General features: G+C 37.1%; 1 protein-coding gene across 1 annotated transcript in view; it reads right to left on the bottom strand.

The window, feature by feature from the left end:
* Positions 1 to 19496, bottom strand: part of ABCA13 (ATP binding cassette subfamily A member 13) — a 171411-nt gene that overhangs the window by 59802 nt on the left and 92113 nt on the right. Inside the window, exons 36-40 of the mRNA XM_069005904.1 lie at positions 10195 to 10441; positions 9134 to 9223; positions 8473 to 8545; positions 6804 to 6922; positions 5762 to 5849 (exon numbers count right to left, since the gene is read on the bottom strand). Of these exons, the coding sequence (XP_068862005.1) occupies positions 5762 to 5849; positions 6804 to 6922; positions 8473 to 8545; positions 9134 to 9223; positions 10195 to 10441 (617 nt within the window). The remainder of the gene's footprint in view (positions 1 to 5761; positions 5850 to 6803; positions 6923 to 8472; positions 8546 to 9133; positions 9224 to 10194; positions 10442 to 19496) is intronic.

Genomic DNA, 19496 nt, shown 5'->3' with positions numbered 1-19496 from the left:
CTAAAGATTCTCTTATCATGGCTTTGATGCTGTTCTCATTTACTTGCATATAATTCTGCCTTTCCTTTTTTTTTCCTTTTTTCTTATACTATCTAACTACAAGCCTTACTTGGATGCTAGTTCCAGAATTCAACTCTTTTTTCTGACACATTCTCCTTTATATTTCCCAGTGCAGGCTGCCTAAACTTCAGTTCTGTTTCCCTTTCTTAATAATTATTTTCTTCTGATTCTTTCTCCTGACCACCTACTTGTTTGGATCTCCACATTTTTGTGAGGTGGGGTTTACAGTGCTCTGACTCTCCTTTTAATTTTCCTCCCATCTATCCTAGATCATGATTCCAAGAACCACTCTGAGCTCCACTTTCATTTCTTCTCTGCCTCTCACTCTTGAATCTTCTTCACAACAAGCTCTGTTAGTCATTATTAAAAAGATTAGCAGCTTTGATCTGCCATTGTTCTTGCCTGCATTACCTTTCACATTTTCTGCTCTTCTTCATTTGGTATTCACAACTGCTTGAAATCTCAACAGCATCATCAATCACCAAGGTTGGAAGAGATCTGTAACATCATGAAATCCAACCACCAACCCAGCACTACCATTAACTAACTCCTAGAACACTGAACCACATCACCCGACATCAGATCCAGATACTTCTTAAACATCTTCAGGGATGACTCCACCAGCTCCCTGGGAAAACTATTCCAATGTCTGACCCCTCTAATAGTGGATTTTTTTTCTAATATCTAATCTGAATCTCACCTATTTCAGCTTAAGATCATTTCCTCTTGTCCTCTCACTGCAGGCACAGCAGCAGAAACCAGCCCCACCTCACTATAACCTACTTTCAGGGAGTTGTAGAGAGGAATGGGGTCCCCCTGAGCCTCCTGTTCTCAAGACTAAAACTGAGCTTTCTCAGCCATTTCTCATAAGAAATGTTCTCTAGACCCTTCACAAGCCCTGTGGCCCTTCTCTGGATATGCTTCAGCACCGCAATGTTATTTTTAAGTGAGGGGCCCAGAACTGAACACAGTACTTGAGGTACAGCCTCACCAAAACTGAATACAGGCGGAAAATCACTGCCCTGGTCCTTCTGGCTATGCTATTCTTGATACAGGGCAAGATGTTATTACCTAGGCACACCTTGCCTCATATTCAGTCTCCAGTCAACCAGCACCCCCAGGTCCCTTTCTGCTGAAAATCTGTCAAGTCACTCCTCCACCAGCCCGTAGCGTTGCATTGGGTTGCTGGGACACAAGTGCCAGACATGGCATTTCACCTTATAGAACCTCATGCAGCTGTCCTCAGGCCAATGATTGAGTCTGTCCAAATCTCTCTGAAAAGCCTTCCTACCTTCAAGCAGATCAACACTCCCACACAGCTTAGGGTCATCTGAAAATTTACTGAGGGAGTGCTCAATCCCCATATCCAGATCATCAATGAAGATGTTAAATAGAACCAGCCCCAAAACTGAGCCCTGGGGAGCACTGCTAGTGACCAGGCACCAAGTGGATTTAACACCCCAACTCTCTTACCCAGCCATACAGTCAGTTTTTGATATGACCATCAAATAGTCAGTCATCCAAGCCGCAAGAAGCCAGTTTTTCAAGAAGGATGCCGTAGGAGACAGTGCCAAATGTTTACTGAAGTCTAGATAGACAAAATCCACAGCCTTTCCCTTATCTGTTAAGCAGGTCACTTTGAAGGTCAGGTTGGTCAAGCAGGAGCTGCCTTTTGTAAAACCATTTTGGCTGCGCCTGATCCCCTGGATGTCTTCCACATGCCATGTAATGGCACTCAAGTGTCTCAAACTCTTATGTCCCCACATTTAAAGAAAGGGGAAAAAAAAACAACCCCAGAAGTCTTCCCTTCTTTGCAAAGTCATGAAATTCCTTTGTTCTTCTCCAGTTCAGTTCCCACAAACTATTAAACAATCTAGACCTCTCATTCATTAATCAACAAGAGTGGTCTTTAAAGAAATGTAGTGAAAGAGAACCTTAGATTCCTGAGGAAAACTGAAAATCTTTGCACTGAAGGATGTCCTGTGCAAATAGCAACCAGGGCAAACAGACAAAAACAAGTGATCAAGGGTAACCTGCCTTTTTCATAGCCCCATACACCTATCTCTTCTTCTATATTTCTTCAAAGACTTTTGCAGAATAAAAAGTTATACATACATACATACATAATGAAACTCCACTGCAATTGTGTTTGTTATATTGAAGAAAAAAATAAAGGCAAAAAAAAACCAACAAAGCAAAATTCTGACAACACATCCTCATTTAATTCAGGCAGGGGAAAGGTCACAAATATTCAGAGAACACCTTTGAAATATAGTAATGCTACCAGTATTCAAATGAATATACAGAACCACAATAGAGCATTGTGTGTAACAATATATTTCAATATCCAGCATGTTAATTGGAATTATCCTTCAAGCTGCATTATGTAACTGAATCAAACCACCAGGAAATAACCAAATTGAAGATGGATATTTAATTTATTATAATCTGGAGAAAGAAACATATAAGGTTGTTCACTTCAACAGAAGGTACATGTAAGGTCTTTTTTCTAAAGGCTTGTTTCTTATTCAAAATTGTTAGCAAAGGTAAAATATAAAAAACAGAGATATATTAGCTCTAGCTGAAAAATCTTTCATATTTCTCTTGTGCTACACAGGTAATTATTTACAGAGGGCAGAAAAGAGCTGAGGAAAAGAAAAATATATACATCAATATAATTAATTTTTATTTTCTTTTTTATTCTATCCATAGTTAGGAAAATTCTTTTCCAAGGAAAAACACAACCCCTCACCACATCAGATAGAAGTTCTGCAAAGATGTGTTTTACATTATTATATAATCTTTTACTTGCCATCAATATTCGAAAATAAAGCTAGACTGACATTTCAACTAACCTATGCCCTATCAAGAAAAAAGGGTGAGAAGGAGCAGAGAAATCCCTAAGCATTGCTGGACCAGATTCATGATTGATATTAGACTGGAAAGATGTAATTTTTTTCTCTGGACACTTATAAAATTACTGTACTGCAAAGTTTCAAGTCCCAACCTTTGGGATTGGAAAAATTTACTCTTCCAAATGACATGTGAACAGTACAGTTTGCCTTTCAGCAGTATTTAACATTACCACATGTTCTTCCTATATTTCATTATGCTACAAAAAACAGCAACTATGAAACTATTATGGAACAATTTTTTGACCATATTATCAGAGGAAGCCAAAGAATATACAGCCATGAAAATACAAAAAATCTGAGAAGTTGTGCTTTTGCTGCATGGCACTGATCATCAATGAATGCCAATAATCAGTGTTTTTAATCAGCCACATTTGTCATGTGGTAGATATATTCTCTCTCTTGTGTGCACATGTACACATTCTTGATGTGCATGCATATACCATTTATGCAGTATATACAGCACAGTATGATTAGGTACAGTAAAATAGGTACTAAATAAACATTTTTAATTTGAACAAGAAAATTTTTGGCTTTTTTGAGTACAGGATAAGAATGTATAAAGATTCAGAAATTTTCTAAAATGGTGTTATTCAATTTTTTATCTTGAAATTTAAAGACTTTCCTCCCTCCAAAAAACCAACCTCCATATCTGGTAGTAGAAATTAAAGTAACAAAGAGTGATCTGCCTTAAGCTTTGCAGTTTGCTCGCAAGGGTAAAGTTGAGATTGCTACACTAATGCTTTCTTTTCCAGCTGAAAGTAAAACTTCAGCCCTCACAAACTCCTTCCTTGTTAAAAAGGAGAAGGCCAATGTAGTTTCTAATCAGGTTAATATTATTGGCTCAGAAATTTTCTAAAATGAAGTGAGTCATACAGTAATTCTCTTCAAATGCAAATTTCTCATTTTCTTTCATACCAGGCTATGTAAAGGGTATATTCACTGTCTCATGAACAAACCTGAAAGGTCAAAGTAAAAATCTGGTCATTAGTTACTGAAAGGTTAATGCAATAACTTGACATTGCATCACTTGAAAGACACTTCCAGGAGATACTTTAGATAACACAGTGCCCTTTACAAATTTACTTTACTATTTGCTTTGGGTCAGAAATATAAAGCTTACTTACTAAGAGTATAACTATAATTTATCCCTGTCCTGATGGCAGGTGGAGCTCTATACCAAATATAAAAAAAAAAGGACCTGACAAAAACCACAGTGCAAGCATGTCAAAACAAGAGTTTAAAATGATTAGATACACGGGAAAAAAATGGCAGTCAGAAAAAAAATCTTACTGAAAACCTTCAGGTTTCTAATGAAGGAATGATGGAACTGGAGTTCAAAACTATAAAATATATGGGACTAGAAGAGAGATTATAAATAACCAAAACCTATGTGCTCAGATTTGTATATAAAATAGGGAGATTTCTAACAAATTATGTGGAAAAGGCATTAGAAAGAGGAAGTGATTTTGCAAAACTAAGCATGAAATTATATTGGACTGGAGAATATCTGTATTGTTTTCTAACACTTTGTCCCGAAATGGATTTTGGGATGGAGCTTATTTACGCTGCCCCTTGTATTCCTTTTTTATAAAAGCAAATAAAATCTATATTTACATAAAACAATTTAAAGGCAGAAGAATCTTTTTTTCATATCCTAATCTGGAATCTGGACAATGCACAGCTTCTTCTTAACAAATCTTGTTTGCCTCAAATACACAAACAGAGACCACTTGTTACAGTGCAGATACTGCAACACGTGTATCAGACAATGTGGCCCGTGGAAAGAAATATCCATGGACGGATTCTTGCTAGATGTTTCAGAGATGTTTATTTCTCCAGCCCATGGCCAGGGCTCTGCCCAGGAACTGCTCAATCACGGGACCCGAGGGTCCTTGCCCACGCAGGGGAACACAAAACAACCAATGGGGAACGAGGCTGAGCAGGGGCAGGGAAATCCTGTGCCTCCCCCCAGGGCCCCTCTCCCAGGACTGCATGGTGGGGGGGGAGACCCCAACAACCACTCACTGATATGCATCAATATTTCTCCAAAACTGCTGTTCCTCTACTCATAACACATTTCAATGGACCCCAAAAGTCAAAGAAGAAGGATTATTCTAAGCACAACTAAAATAAAGGGCTTTTCCTTGAGGCCTTTTGGTATGCAGTGGAGAGGTACAGTATCTCCATAGCGTGAAAACTTGGGATGAGACCTGGAGGCTAACAAGCACTTACCAACACAGGGGATTTTATTTCCTTTGGAATGTTTTAGAAAGGTTCTTTGGAGAAAAGGATAGTATATTTGTCATGCAGAAGGAGCTGCTCCTAGAAAATGCTTTTACTCTTAGGGGGAGGGTGGTGAAAGAAATGAAGCAAAGCAAAGTATTCCTTGTAGGCTTGAAAAAGCATCAATAGCCACCCATTATTGTGATGTTCAGTGCACTTTGGCCAATTGTGACACTGGCTTTTTGTAGAAAACAGAAAAAATTATTATTTGGCTGACTATCTAGAAACAAGATTTAAACTTAGATTCTAAAAATTCACTGGAAAAAAGCAAGCAAAGAAAAGATATATCATTTGACTGATTTAAAACTGTTTCTCAAACACAGGAGAATACTTCAAGAATTATGAACAGAGTTAGGCTATAGCAGACAGAGGATTTTCTCCCAATTATTCAGTGCAAGGATTTTATGTAATGATTTATTATTTGCTAAGTGCTATGATGTCTGAAGCCTGAAAAAGTAATCAATACATATATACAGATGTGCACACAAGCATGCAACTCTTACCTTAGCCACAGGCTGAGATTTGGTGTTATTCAATTTTTTATCTTGAAGTTCAAATGCTTTCCTCCCTCCAAAAGACCAACCTCCATATCTGGTAGTAAAAATTAAAGTAACAAAGAGTGATCTGCCTTAAACTTGCAGTTTGCTTGCAAGGGTAAAGTTGAGATTGCTACACTAATGCTTTCTTTTTCAACTAAAAGTAAAACTTAACCCCTCAAAAACTCCTTGTTAAAAAGGAAGGGGACAATGTAGTTTTTAATCAGGTCAGTATTACTGGCTCTTTTCCAGCAAAGGTATTCGCTTAGATAAGAATTTTTGCTTTTTGAAAGCTGAAATCGCTGAGCAACAGGAAGGGTTGTAAGGTATTACTGACTTCCATCAGCATCTCAAACAGCTTTATTTCTTCCTATTCCATTCATATACGAGCTCAAATCTTTCACCCAAAAATGCTTACCTCTCTTTATATTAAATCAGATACACCTTCTTTTAATACATAAGTGGCTAACACTTTCTTCTCTTCTATAAAATCATATTTAGTCTAATATTTCCACTTACATTATCAGCAGTGGTTGAGTTGTAAAGGCACATAAGTAAACTTCAAAATACAGCAGATAACCTCTGTTGCTGATATTACAGATTACGAAGTATTGCCAGGGGCGTAGCAGCCCTTTTTACTTCAAAGAAAATTTTAACTGGAGCATATCCACCTCTGTTTGATTGAGTCTCTGAGGAATGGAAATTATCTTGTTCACCTGGTTTAGATATGCATCTCTGAGATGCTAAAATAACTCAGTACGTGGAAGAAAGTCCAGAGTATGCCTAGAGGCAATCATCGAGCAACTGCTGGAGGAAGTTCTGAGATGAGACCACTGAGTGGCTGTCATGCTACCTTGAATCGCAGCCTGACTCTACACCTTGATAACAATCACCAGATAAAGACAACTAACATTTATATTCTCAGTGATAAATGTTTATTCCTTGGATCAGGAAGGACTGTGGGGTTTATATGCAAAGGACAACCAAAGGCTAGACATTTTAAGGTTACCTTGTTTTGTTGGAAGACCACACTAAATATTCTTCCACAGGGAACCCTGAAAGATTATACAAAATATGTCCTTTCTTATTCTTCACATAGGGAGCAGAGGTATTGAAATTTGAGCACATCTGAAAAAAAAGTATACATAAGTAAAGCACTTTTTTTAAAACAGTGGCACTACATTTAGCCTTATTTTTGGATTTTTATGCAGATTTTACAGCATTTCTTTTTAACTGGATTTGCCTTTCTCAGCTTTAACAGATTTTCAATAAATTATGTTTAGTTTTATAAAGCAACTCAAACAATTGTGCCACCTACATATTAGAAATCCCTTTGATTTCTCTTGCAGCCCTGTCAGTCAGTTAGTTTTGAAAACATCTAAACTTGTATACAAGTTCAGGAATGTTTGCAGCAATGAAAGAGGCAAGACTGCTATTTATTTGCTTTTTCTGAGAACACAAAATAGGCACCAGATAAATACAAGATGAAATCAAAATTCTAATTAATGTTATATGCTTCTAAAAATTTCATTGATGGGCTGAAGAAAAGAATAAAGGAAGATGTCTTCTAATGATTCAGTGGGACATTTTCACAACCAAAGAAAGGTGACAGATATTAGACTCAATTACCTCAGAAGCTTTACAAAGCACTTTATGTCAACCAACTGAAAAATTTTAATGCTTTTTTGATGTCTCAACCCTACAGAAATTAAAAATTCACTCTCAAAGATTGCTCATGCATAGCTCACAGATACCAGTTCTGCCTCCATTGTCAAGCAACTTCTCTCCTTTCAGTTTTCATGGTTAATAGGCCTCTCCCTGTGTAAGTTCCTATTTGTATTTTATTCAACCTTCTTGTATTTTAGGTGTAAGTCTCATTAGTATTAAAGACAAACTTATTCCTTGCCCAGAAAAATAAAAAAACTAGTTTCCTCCTTTCATTTTTCCCAAAACAGTATTGCTATATTTCATATGCAACTCTTGTTCTAAATAATTATGTCTTTATAAACAAAAGAAACTTTTTTGTAGGATATTCCCTTTTGGAGAAGTACATTTGTCACCTCAGACACAGTTTCATACTCTTCTTTATTACTCAACCCAGAGCAAGTCAGCAGGAAAAGTCATTAGTCAAGAAGGTCAAAAATTCATTATGTTTTTTAAAATCCTTCGTGTCCTCAAGCCTGATGTATTTTCAAACCCAAAATCCAAGCCAAAAGCAAACTCTAACAATTAAATCTCATTCATGTGTAGATTCCCTGGTGGGTTCCATCAGCTATGTTCACCCAACCTTCCCTTTGAAAGTAGGCAGTGTCCCAGATGTTATGGAAGTGTTATACTTTAACCTTGTTGTACATGATGATTTTTCTTAATCAGAGTCCTGTAACACATTTAAAGTAAGTTTTATCTGCTGAAAATAGTTCGGCTGTCTCTGTTCCTGTTATTTCAAATCAATCTATAGCCATTTCTAGTGCACATATGTGTTCATATACATAAACAAGAAATTTGTGTATTATTTCATTAGCTGAAACAGAAGTAAATCTCCAATCATAATAAGGCTGGACCTGTGAGGATTTATTTCCTCATCATTTTCACTAGCCCTTCAAAAAGAGCAGCCAATGAATTAGAAATAATATACACACATATTTTTTACATACATAAGTAAATAAAAAACTACATACCTCCTGTTCAGACACACATTCGCATGAATCCTGGGATGACATAGATTCCATCTGCCAGCATGAATTATTTTTTCTAATGGGAATAAATGTAATAAAAGTATAGCTATCAAATGAAAGGAATACATCACTTAACAGAAGAAATCCAGAGAGTAATGAGCATATCTGGCATGCTGAACACCTTCTTAGCATTTGATCACAGTGGCAGCTCTGTCTAAAGTGATACAAATTTTACTCATTTTTATCAAAGTTGATTTATTAAAAATATTTTTATAGGCATCAAATGAGCTTCATGTCTCATATTTGCAGCACTTACTAAAGCATTGTCACCACTGCATTCCTGAATTTGGAAATCTAGAATGCTTCCTAACAAGTATTTTCCTTATTGTCTATTTATCCTTCCTATGGACACGAGACTTGATCAAAATCATTGTAAAATTAATCAGATTACTGCCACTGACTATTAAGCTGTATAGATCAGACCTTTTAACAGTAAAGCCTACTTATGGTCTTTACCTGGATGCCAGCTTATTTATCAGAACAGATTTGTCACTAACCCCATGCTGACAAAAAAAAAGCCTAAAATAATCCATTACAGAGAAAGAAAAAAACCTAAAAGTTCAATATCTAAAATTAAGGAAATAGTTACATTAGTCACAATTACCCCAGTTGTGAATGCGTGCATGTGAGGTCCCAATCAGAGAAATATCCCAGCAGAACCTGAGAAAGGTTTCCTAGGTTATCATCTTCAGTGCTGTTCAAAGTGGGCCACAGGGATAAGGAGTGAAGGGGAGAGAAAAATTTTAAAAAAAAGAAAATAATTAAAGACATATTAATATGTTTAGCTCTATTAACCTTCAGGCTCAAGGTCCTATATATTTTCCAGGAAATTAAGGGACTATAAAATCCATGCATAAGAAACATACCAAAATAATCTAATTTCAAAAAACTCTATGTGTACAAGTAAAGAAAATTCATTACAATTATGGCTAAACAAATCTCAACATCCACCCATGGGCATCATTCTCTTTATAATCATTTATTCCTAGCAGTTAGCAAGGCTAAAACTTTTTATGCTTATAAAATAAATTTATATTATATTTATAAGTTCAAACAGCATCTTGTTATGTTTACCTGTACATTTGCACAGTAGAGAAAGTGACCCATGCATGTGATATTCACTCTATAAAAATTAATTCTATAGATATTGTACACTAAAGATAAATGAATGAATGAATGAATGAATAAATAAATAAATAAATAAATAATCTAGTTGGTTTCAAAGCTGAACATTTAGAAATTAAGCTGAGCCAGAAGGGCAGCAGGCTTTGTTAATAATGTGTGGCATTTTTAAACCAAAGAATTGTTTTGAGAAAATAGCTTCAGTCCTAAGCAATTTTTTAAAATGAAGCATGCAAAGGCTTGTTCAAATACACTTGTGCATTTACATATAAATGGTCATGGCCAGTATTGATTTGAGTTCAATCTTCTCCAAAGTCTTTTCTCTTTCCTGCAGAAAATCCTTCGCTCAAAGGTTTTCTAATTTTATCTTTCCTTCATAATAATCTATAAAAGTGTACTAAACATCTGAGAAAAACCCCACATAACTATTCTCAAAAGTAACCTATCATTCTTTCTAGAATACAAACATTCTTTAAAAGATGAGAACTCAAGGGTAAAGGTCCCAGAATACTGGATATTGATGATGATGGATGAGCCCTTTACCTAAAGAAGGATTCTGCATTGTCGTAAAGTCTTGGTGTCAGCTTGAGAGAAGGATAATTGATAGCCAGAGGCTTCACACTAAACAAGGCCATTGCCAGTGCAACAAAGAGGACGGGCAGCAGCACATTTGACAGGTTTCCTCTCCAGTCTCGCCTTGTGTGGTGGAACCTCTTCATCAGAAAGGCCACAATCTGTGTGAGAACAAGGCGGGCTCCACGCACACTCAAGGCTCCCGCAAGGGAAATACCTAAGTGAGACAAAGAAACAACCTCTTGACAAACAAGGAAAATCAAATTGAAATTTCATGTGCTACATTGTCAAATGTAGAACATAACGGCCTCTTAGCTCTAATAAAACCAAACTACATAAAACTAGCACATTCTCCTGAATGGAATAGTATAGCCCCATACCACATCACTTCCAAGTAAAACTAATTAACTAATTAACTCTTCTTATGAGAAAAAACAGATATTCAGTTAACACACTGCTATAGCTTCCTGTGCACAGCTAATGGCTTACTGAATACCTATTTTCCCTAGGTATTCCCTATGGTCCTGCACTGGTACAATCATTCCTTGTGCCTTGCCACCTTTGTTCCTGGAAAATTTACTTTGACAAACATGTCGTGTATTAGAACTAAGGTCTTGATCTACCTTGGCTGGAATCAGTGGCAACTTTTCCACAGAAATTTCAATGGATCATCTTCAGAGCATCTAACAGCATCACAGTTGCTAGGCACATGGATTCTCATAAAATCACTCCCTTCATTTCCCTGCTCATATGGGACTGATAAAATTTTCATATTTGTTAGTCAATTCAGTTTTCAGAGCTCATGGGCTGTCCTTCAGATTCACATGGGAGTGTGTCCACAGCTTATTAACATCTCACCAATCAATCAGTTTCCTGATAGTCTCTCCCTTAATTTTATTTTATCATTCTCTGTCAGACACTTGTGAATCACACAAATCATTTTGCCTCCATTTTAGCCCCTAATGCCTTCTAGGTATGTGCAGGTTCTTATCAAATTCTCTTGCCTGTGGCCCTGCCCAGCTGAACGTCCTTCACCTTTCCTTTCTCACAGCATAGCAGTGTCTGGCAGATTTACTACCACAGGTATTTGCACTGTAGCAAGACTGAATAGCCTGTTTATTATAGTGCTCAATGTCATGCTATATTTTATGAACCCTTGTGATTTGCTTCTTTTTACCTTCCTTCTGCATACTGAGATCACTCTAAGCAGCATTTCCATGTTCCATGTTTAAACAACTATGTGTATGGAAGTTCTCAAGTAACCTCAAATTAATTGTCCTTCTCTTAAAACAGTTTTTTCCTGAGTTTAATCCCCAACCTTTTGCATTGTTCTAACAGAGTTTTAGGCAAAAAGTGAGGCAAACAGGGAGAAAAATTAATCAGAAAACAAGCCAAACTTCTGACCATGGTCATTGAGCAAAAGAGCTCAAATTCTGCACTCATTACTCCAAGTAAATACAGGTTAATCACCCTCAGTCCCTGGGAAGGTCACACATCAAATTCTCCAGAAGATAACACCCAGGATATGAAAACCAAGAAATGACTGGGAATAAACATGATATATTTGTACTGTGTCACCTGAGAGCTCAGCATGAGTACAGGGCTGGTTTGGTGAATGAAGGATGAGCAGCATGTGCTGTTTATTCTGATTTAACAAAGCCTGCGATGTGGTCTCCCACAGCTGAATGGGGTGTGGAGGACCACAAGGATCTCTGGCTGGACTGACAGGCACTCCTCTCAGTCTGGGAGCAGGGATACCGGATCCAGCTGAGGAGCAGCTGGTTAGTAGGGGTGCTCCTTGGGGGCAACAATGAGGAAAACACTGACTAACAGTACTTTTTAACACAGATGTGTGTGCATACCTGCACCTGGAGGGGATCCACCCTGTTTGGAGTCATCTTAATGTCAGGCACTGGGGACAAAGAGAACCTGCTGGCAGCAGGAGCAGCTCTCTGGCAGCACCTAAGGACCCTAGTGGCATCAGGGAGCAAAATCCCTGCTCAGGGAAACTACAAGCTGCCACAGGCACCAGCTGGTATCTGGGAAATTCTGATATCATATACCAGGAAAATAAATTTCACTGTGAAGAAGACAACTGAAACTCAAGACCAGACTGGACATGGCACTAAGTAACCTGCTCTTGACCTGCTTGACCTGCATTTTCAATATTAGTATTCTCTGATTTTAACAGACTATAATTAACTCTAATTAATTTGGGGGTTATTTTGGGGGAAGGGCAAGGGGGGAAATTCCAGTATTTATTCCTTTTAGTCCACAACCAAATGTTGTTTCTTTTTTCCTCATAAAATCCCATAGAACAGAAATTCTTTCTTTAGGCAGTTTTAATCACAGCCATAGCCTGCTAATTTGACAGCTAACACAAATGGGATTTAAGGTTTTTAGTCTCTGTGGAGAGGAAAAAGTAGTTTCAGAATTCAGATTCTGGCTCAGCATTCAAGTGTCCTGATCAAGAAGGGTTACATTTTAGGTTTGGAATTTTTTATTCTGTAATTTGGAGGAGGAGGAGGAGACATTCTTGTCAATTTTTTTAAAGAAAACTTCTTAGAAATGTATTAGGTTCTTCGTATTATCACGGTAAGACTCTCAATAGTTGTTGCAATACAGAAATTGAGACACTCAGAGGCAGAAAAATTTTCGGGGTACGAGTGGTTTTAGAATAAAATGCATCCAATAAGTGCTTCCAGCTCAGAATCCTTGAAATTGTAAAGTATACTATGTCTCATTTATCAAAGTAGCAAAATGCCAGAACAGAAGCACAGAATTAGATATTTTTTGTAGTCCGAGACCTGTTTATAGATCATATACATGAAATGTGAATGAAAGAGGCTTCAAAACATTTGACCCTTTGAATCTCTGAAAGGCAACTATGACATCTACTTTCTGGGGACAGAAAGGGAAATCAGACCTGCCATTCATTCCTTTTTCTTGACAAACAGAGCAGAGAGAAATTATAACAAATTAATTCAGATTGCCAAAGGAATGGAAACTGTCACCATTAATATAAATAATTGTCCATTTTGTCCAATATCCTGACTCTTACTCAATATTCATAATGCCAGTGAGCCAAAACATATCCCAAGAAGATGCAATAAACCATTATAGTGGAAGTATATGTTTGACTGTTTGACTCAGGCACTTCTTTTTTTAAAAGTGATTTATCTTCTTCAAAACCTCATATGTTTATTATTTAAAATTCTAACTTAAAAGGGTGCCAAATATCTTTCTGAAGTATCTTAAATTTCCATCTTTGTGACCTTGAATTCTGTCATTTCTTTGTGTTTCAGGTACAAAACAAAATTCTTGTTTATCTGTTTTGAATTTATTCTATTTGATGATACTGGATGGGTTCTTAAATCTTGCTTTAGGAGACAGGTTATAGAAGTTTTCAACCCATCTTCTGCATAAATAATCTCAACCTTTCACTCTCCTCTTATAAAAATCTTTACAGTCCTAATCAACCTCGCCACTTGTCTCAAGTCCTCTTATACTAACACTGTATCAGTCTCAAGATATATCGTGTTCAATGCAGCTATCTATCAGATGTGGAAACACTACTGATTTATACTACAGTATTATGCATTCTTGTACTGATCCACTTGTTTTCTTTATGCATCATACCACTTCATCTGACTGCAGCCACACTGTGAAAAGTAGCCTGCATTGGGTTTTCCATAATTGACTCAGTATGGCTTTCAAGATTCCCAAGGTATTAAATCACGCTTTCAACTAGAACCTACAGAATTAATTTTTGCTTCATAAAGCTTGTAAGTAGTTGACCACCTACGTCTGGTATGTATGTCAGGATGCATAAAAACAGCATACATTTGTGGGAAAACAGCTTCTGATTATCACTGAGAATCATAAAAGCTAGAAGACAAGACCAGCTGACCTCTCTGTTATGAAGTCAATTTTTATGCAGAAAGCTTATGAAAATATCCTCATTAATAATTTAGATCATAGAATTAAAAACCTGACCCAACTGTTAGAAGCTGTCTTGTTTGACTTACGATTGCCATTATCCACCAGAAGGGCAATTATACTCACAATTAACTTCCCAATTCATCCAGACTCTCCTTTGTATTATGGACATGATTTTTGCTGGTTTCCAATACATATAGGTTAATATTAGGTACAGGGAAACAAAACAAGGCCTAGAAACAAAAATCTAGAAACAAAGACTTTCAAAATCCTTGCCTATAGACTACTCTGGAATTAGGAGCAGAAAAAATTATTGTAAAAGTCTCTGACTTGGTATTAGATGGTCCTTTTCTCCTGTGTTTTGCACTTCTAGAAAATGATGTAATTCTAATCTTTTTTCATGCTGCATAAGGAAAGAGTGGCTATGCAATGGATGTGTTAACAGCCAGGAGGATACCTGTTCAATTCTACTTCTGTCACTTTGGCATTTAGACAAGTCATTTAGAGGAGGTCCAGATTTTGGGAAGATAATCCTGGAACTGCAATACCCTGGCAAAACAGTTGAGCTAGCTCATATGAAACTGGTTGCATTCAGAGGCAGTACATATTTACTGGCTTATCAAAAGTTTTGCACCAACAAGGAGTTCTAAGCTGAGCGAGTGAACTGACATAATTCTGCATTTCAGCACATGCCACACTGGCCCAGAGGCAGTGCTAGCCCACCAATCTGTGCACAGCATTCCATTAGAATATATAAAAATGTCTTTCCTCTTCTTGCACATTTTTCTACTCATTATAAAAATTAGTATAATATTGATTTTGTTTCCAGGAGGATTTTGAAGACTGATTTTCATGTGGGGAATTTGGATAAAAGGTGCTTTCATGATGTAAAGTATAAAGGGAATGCATGTTGTCTGTGTTTCATACTGTGACTGATTCTTGCTTATATATAATAGGGTAATGAGCTCTCTCTCTCCAGATCTGGCCAGAAAAATATTTATTTTGGGGGGAAATTTCACAAGAGAAGTTCCCTTGTGGCATTTTTAGATATAAATCCTCCTATTTCTCCCCTCAGAGTATTTTTAGGTTTAGGCATTTTGAACATTTCTTCTAAAAAATTGGTTTAAATTGTTTCCATCCTAAGAATTTCCTGTCTTACGGTTTTTCCCTCTCCATACATATTGATTTATCCAATTAAGTAACATTTTTGAAGGGAAAACCTGTGGGGTTTTAATTAAAACTTTAGCTTTATATTTTGATCCCCAGATCCCAAAATGGGATTCTTCATGGGCTTGAAGACCTTTCAGAGTAATAGAGATCTAGGTAACTGTAGAGTTCATCAGTAAAATTAACATGTTTTAAAGCCAAAGCATTGGTGTCTGTCGCTGCCCAGCCTTCTAAAGAACTCCCTTCACAACTCAAATTTCCCATGCCCTTTTCCTCAAGCCAGACAATTGACTGATTAGAAGATTTCCTTCCTTTATCTAGGATATTATTCTTGTTCAAGATCTGACATGCTTAATATTTTGTTACACTGAAGACCACTGAAAGGATAGCATGAACAATACATCTGATTTCTATTGAAAAATCAAGAAAGAACCAGCATAACCAGAATAAAGGACTGCATACTCTCACTGAAGAAACTCCAACACCCAAATCTCACAGTCTAAAACCCTGTCCCTAGAAAAACTACCAGCACACTCATAAAGGAGCCTCTTTAGGCTCTTAATTTTTTTATTTCCCAGAATAAGGGGTGTGAACAGAAGTTCATTTGTACACAAAAAGCTTAGGAAAAGAATGGGGCAAACTCCTATCAAACTTCTCACTGTATTTAGAAGAAATACATTCTACAGTCAGGGCTAAACAGTGTGTTGCACAGCAATGTGTAAGCAGCTGAAGAACTGGTAGGATACCATTGCACATAAATCTTAGGAGAAACACTTTACAGCACCCTCACACTCACCAGGTTGGAGAGGAGATATATCTGACTTTCACTGGTTAAATGAAAGACAGATGTGTAAAGTAGGATTGTGCAGAAGAAAAAGTGTAAAACATCCAGATGTTAGAGAGCAAAAAGCCTTCATCCATAAAATATTTTTTTTTACTCTTTCTTGCTGTATTGTTATCAAAGCAGTGACAGAGGTTCATCCAAGCAAGAGCGCTTGATCCTGGACAGCACTCTTTGCATTCACAATTTTCATTTAGGCTTGTCGCAGGAGATGAACACATTGTACAGATAACATAAGGCACATAATTAAATTATAATGGGGAATACATGTGCAGAGAAGGACAACAAATCTAATGAAGGTCCTGGAGCACAAGTCTTATGTGAAGTGGCTGAGGGCGCTGGGGTTGTTTAGCCTGCAGAGAAGGAGGCTCAGGGGTGACCTTATCACTCTCTACAACCACCTGAAAGGAGGCTGCAGCCAGGTGGGGATTGGTCTCTTCTCCCATCCAGCCAGTGACAGGACAAGAGGACATTGTCTTAAACTGCAACAAGGGAGTTTTAGGTAGGACATTAGGAGGAATTTCTTCACAGAAAGTGTGATGCAACATTGGACTGGACTGCCCAGGGAGGCATAGGAGTCACTGTCCCTGGAGGTATTTAAGGAAAGACTGGATGTGGCGCTCAGTGCCGTGGTCTAGTTGACATGGGGGTGTTAGGTCATAGGTTGGATTTGATGATCTCAGAGCTCTTTTCCTACCTAAATGATTCTGTGATTCTGATTCCGTAAATTTTTTAACAACTAAAATGAGCTCCAGTCCTTTTTATTATTTTTTGGGAGAGGAGGAACTGTTAAAAACAAGGAATTTTCAGTTTATAGTTTCACATGAAATCTGACTGATACAAACACTTCAAGCACTGCTCTAAAATACTCTCCTCCTCTTGGACCTTAACCCTACCTTCCATGGCATAGTTTTGGGATAGGTAATGAGCAGATCTGTAAATAATTAAAATCAGGACTAATTTTTGAGTACTGAATAACCCAACTGAAGAGAATACATTACAATAGTTCTCAAAATAACCTGAATAAAATACATTACCTAGATTCTCAAGAGCTCATTAAGGAGCTCATAATGCAGCAAATTACTATTCCTGTCCCCCAAACTCTCCAACTTTTGTAGAGTTTACTACATGAACTTGATCAGGTCCATATCTGAATCTACTTTTTCTACAGCCAACCAGTATCAGACTGTGCTGCTGCAAAGATCTACAAAAGAGTCAGAACAGATTTATGTGTGAAAAAGAATCCAACTCAAGGTCTTTATTTTCTCTCCAGGCATAACATAGACTCATTTACATTATGAACATCATCCTTTAATTTCAAGAACTTGCATTTTAAAAGTTACCACATACTAAATGTATGAACAATAGCAAAGTGATGAGCACCACTGAATGAAAGCAAAATATTTCTTAACAATTACGCAAAGTAGATTAAAACTAAAAATTAGATTCCAGTTCTCCTCTCCATGTTCACAGACAATCACAACTACTTATAGCCAACATTATAATTCTATTATATGAACTATGAATTTAGGTATCTGAAATGCCTATTCAATACAGAAAGAAGGCAAGCCAGCCTCTTCAATTAACATAACTGAAGTGCCTACAGAATTTCCTGACTGTTTTAACCCTCTATTTAATGCAAGAATACTCAGTCTCATGCCACTGCAAAAACCCATTAAGCTTTGTCATCACTCGTATCAAAATAACAGAAAATCTTCTAAAAGTAAAAATGCCAGACCATGCAACAGCACTGCATGTGTGGTAGTAGATAAAAACTTTAGAGCAGATGTGCATCACAACCAGTCTCTATTTTAAGAGTAAATTTGGGGAAGCAAGAAAATCCAAATGGCATTTAGCAAGTAAATAATATAGTTAGAAAGACAATGAACTGAGACCTCTGCTTTTAATTTATGGACCTGCTTTATACTCTTGCCTTCCCAAACCTATTTGTCTGTTTTATCTACTCATTGCACTCAGTCTTAAAACTAGACTGCAAGCTGTCAAAGGTGGTAAGGACCTTGGTTTTTATTCTTACTATTAGTCTGTAGGGTGCTTGGAACAACAGGACACGACTTTAGATTGGGTTTCCAAGGCACCACAGTGTGTATATTGCACAATAATAGCTACTACAGCAGCCCAGGAAAAACAGCACCCTTGTTGCTGCTCAAGTGTGAGATGATGTCAAAACACCCCTTGTTGTTTTTACTAGTATGGAAATGGGCAGGAATGTAGCCACAGAAGAAACTTTACTTAATGTGTATTTATTTTGGAACATAACACTTCCAGGTTATAAAAGCACTGTCATTACTTTCAGTGAAGGGAATTAATTTTGTAGGGCAAAATACTCTATTTCCTTGCCTTCTGCAGCCATAAGAACACAAACAGTACATGAGCATAAAGAAATGGGAAACAATAGTCCTGCCTCCCTATCCATCACCCTACAGACTCCATGGAGAGCCAAATGCAGTTGCTACACTGACTGCCAAGCTAATCTGGTTAATGGCCACCTAAGCTAGTCTGGACCTGACAGAAGAGAAGAACACACTGCTGAATGCACTGTTCCCATAACTCATAAATAGAGGGTTTCAATTGTTTCTACATTTGTGATGCCTAAAACAATCTCTGTTTTTACATTTCCATTATTTTTTCTGCTCTGTCTTGATTTATATCTCTTCCCTTCATTCTAGTTGGGATTTTTGCCAGCTGACACCACACTGAAAAAGAAGTTTGCATTAAATAACAAGTAGGTTTTTTAGATCCGTGGGGTGAACTCCACTGGGGCTGGGGCAACTTCATCATTATGGGATGGGCATATTCTTTGAAAACAAAGCAAAAAAAAAAAACAAAAAAACCCCACAAACCCAAAAAAAAAAAAAAAAGAAAAAGAAAAAGAGAAGTATTCAGTCAGGTAGACAGACTGTCATGCCTTGGAAAAGAAAATAAGTGCATGTTTGAAAACCCTAAGTTGCTGATTCTGAGTTTCTGCATGGTTAACTTGCAACATTAACAACTATGCTAATTTCAATTTCCAGGAGATAATTTTCCAAATAGATATCCTTTTATTGCAGTACTATTGCCCCTGTAGTGATGTACCTGCAATGAATTGCCACATGGAGGAGAAGGCAAGTAAAGGAAGAGCTGAAAAACAAGCACGGAATGGTGGCTACGAAAAGGAAGCCTATTTACACCTTCTGTCTGTCATCTTTGAAGGTACAAAAGTCGAGGAGAAGCACAGTCTGTCAGAATTGCAAAAAAAATCCTAATTCATTTCATATGTATCTATATAACTATGTCAGACTTGGCCAAGAGAAAGAATACATTTGTG

The sequence above is a fragment of the Aphelocoma coerulescens genome, chromosome 2 (genome assembly GCF_041296385.1).
Source record: "Aphelocoma coerulescens isolate FSJ_1873_10779 chromosome 2, UR_Acoe_1.0, whole genome shotgun sequence".
Taxonomy (NCBI): Eukaryota; Metazoa; Chordata; class Aves; order Passeriformes; family Corvidae; genus Aphelocoma; species Aphelocoma coerulescens.
The sequence above is the reverse complement of the archived record's forward strand: the minus strand, read 5'-3'. Positions and strand labels throughout refer to the sequence as shown.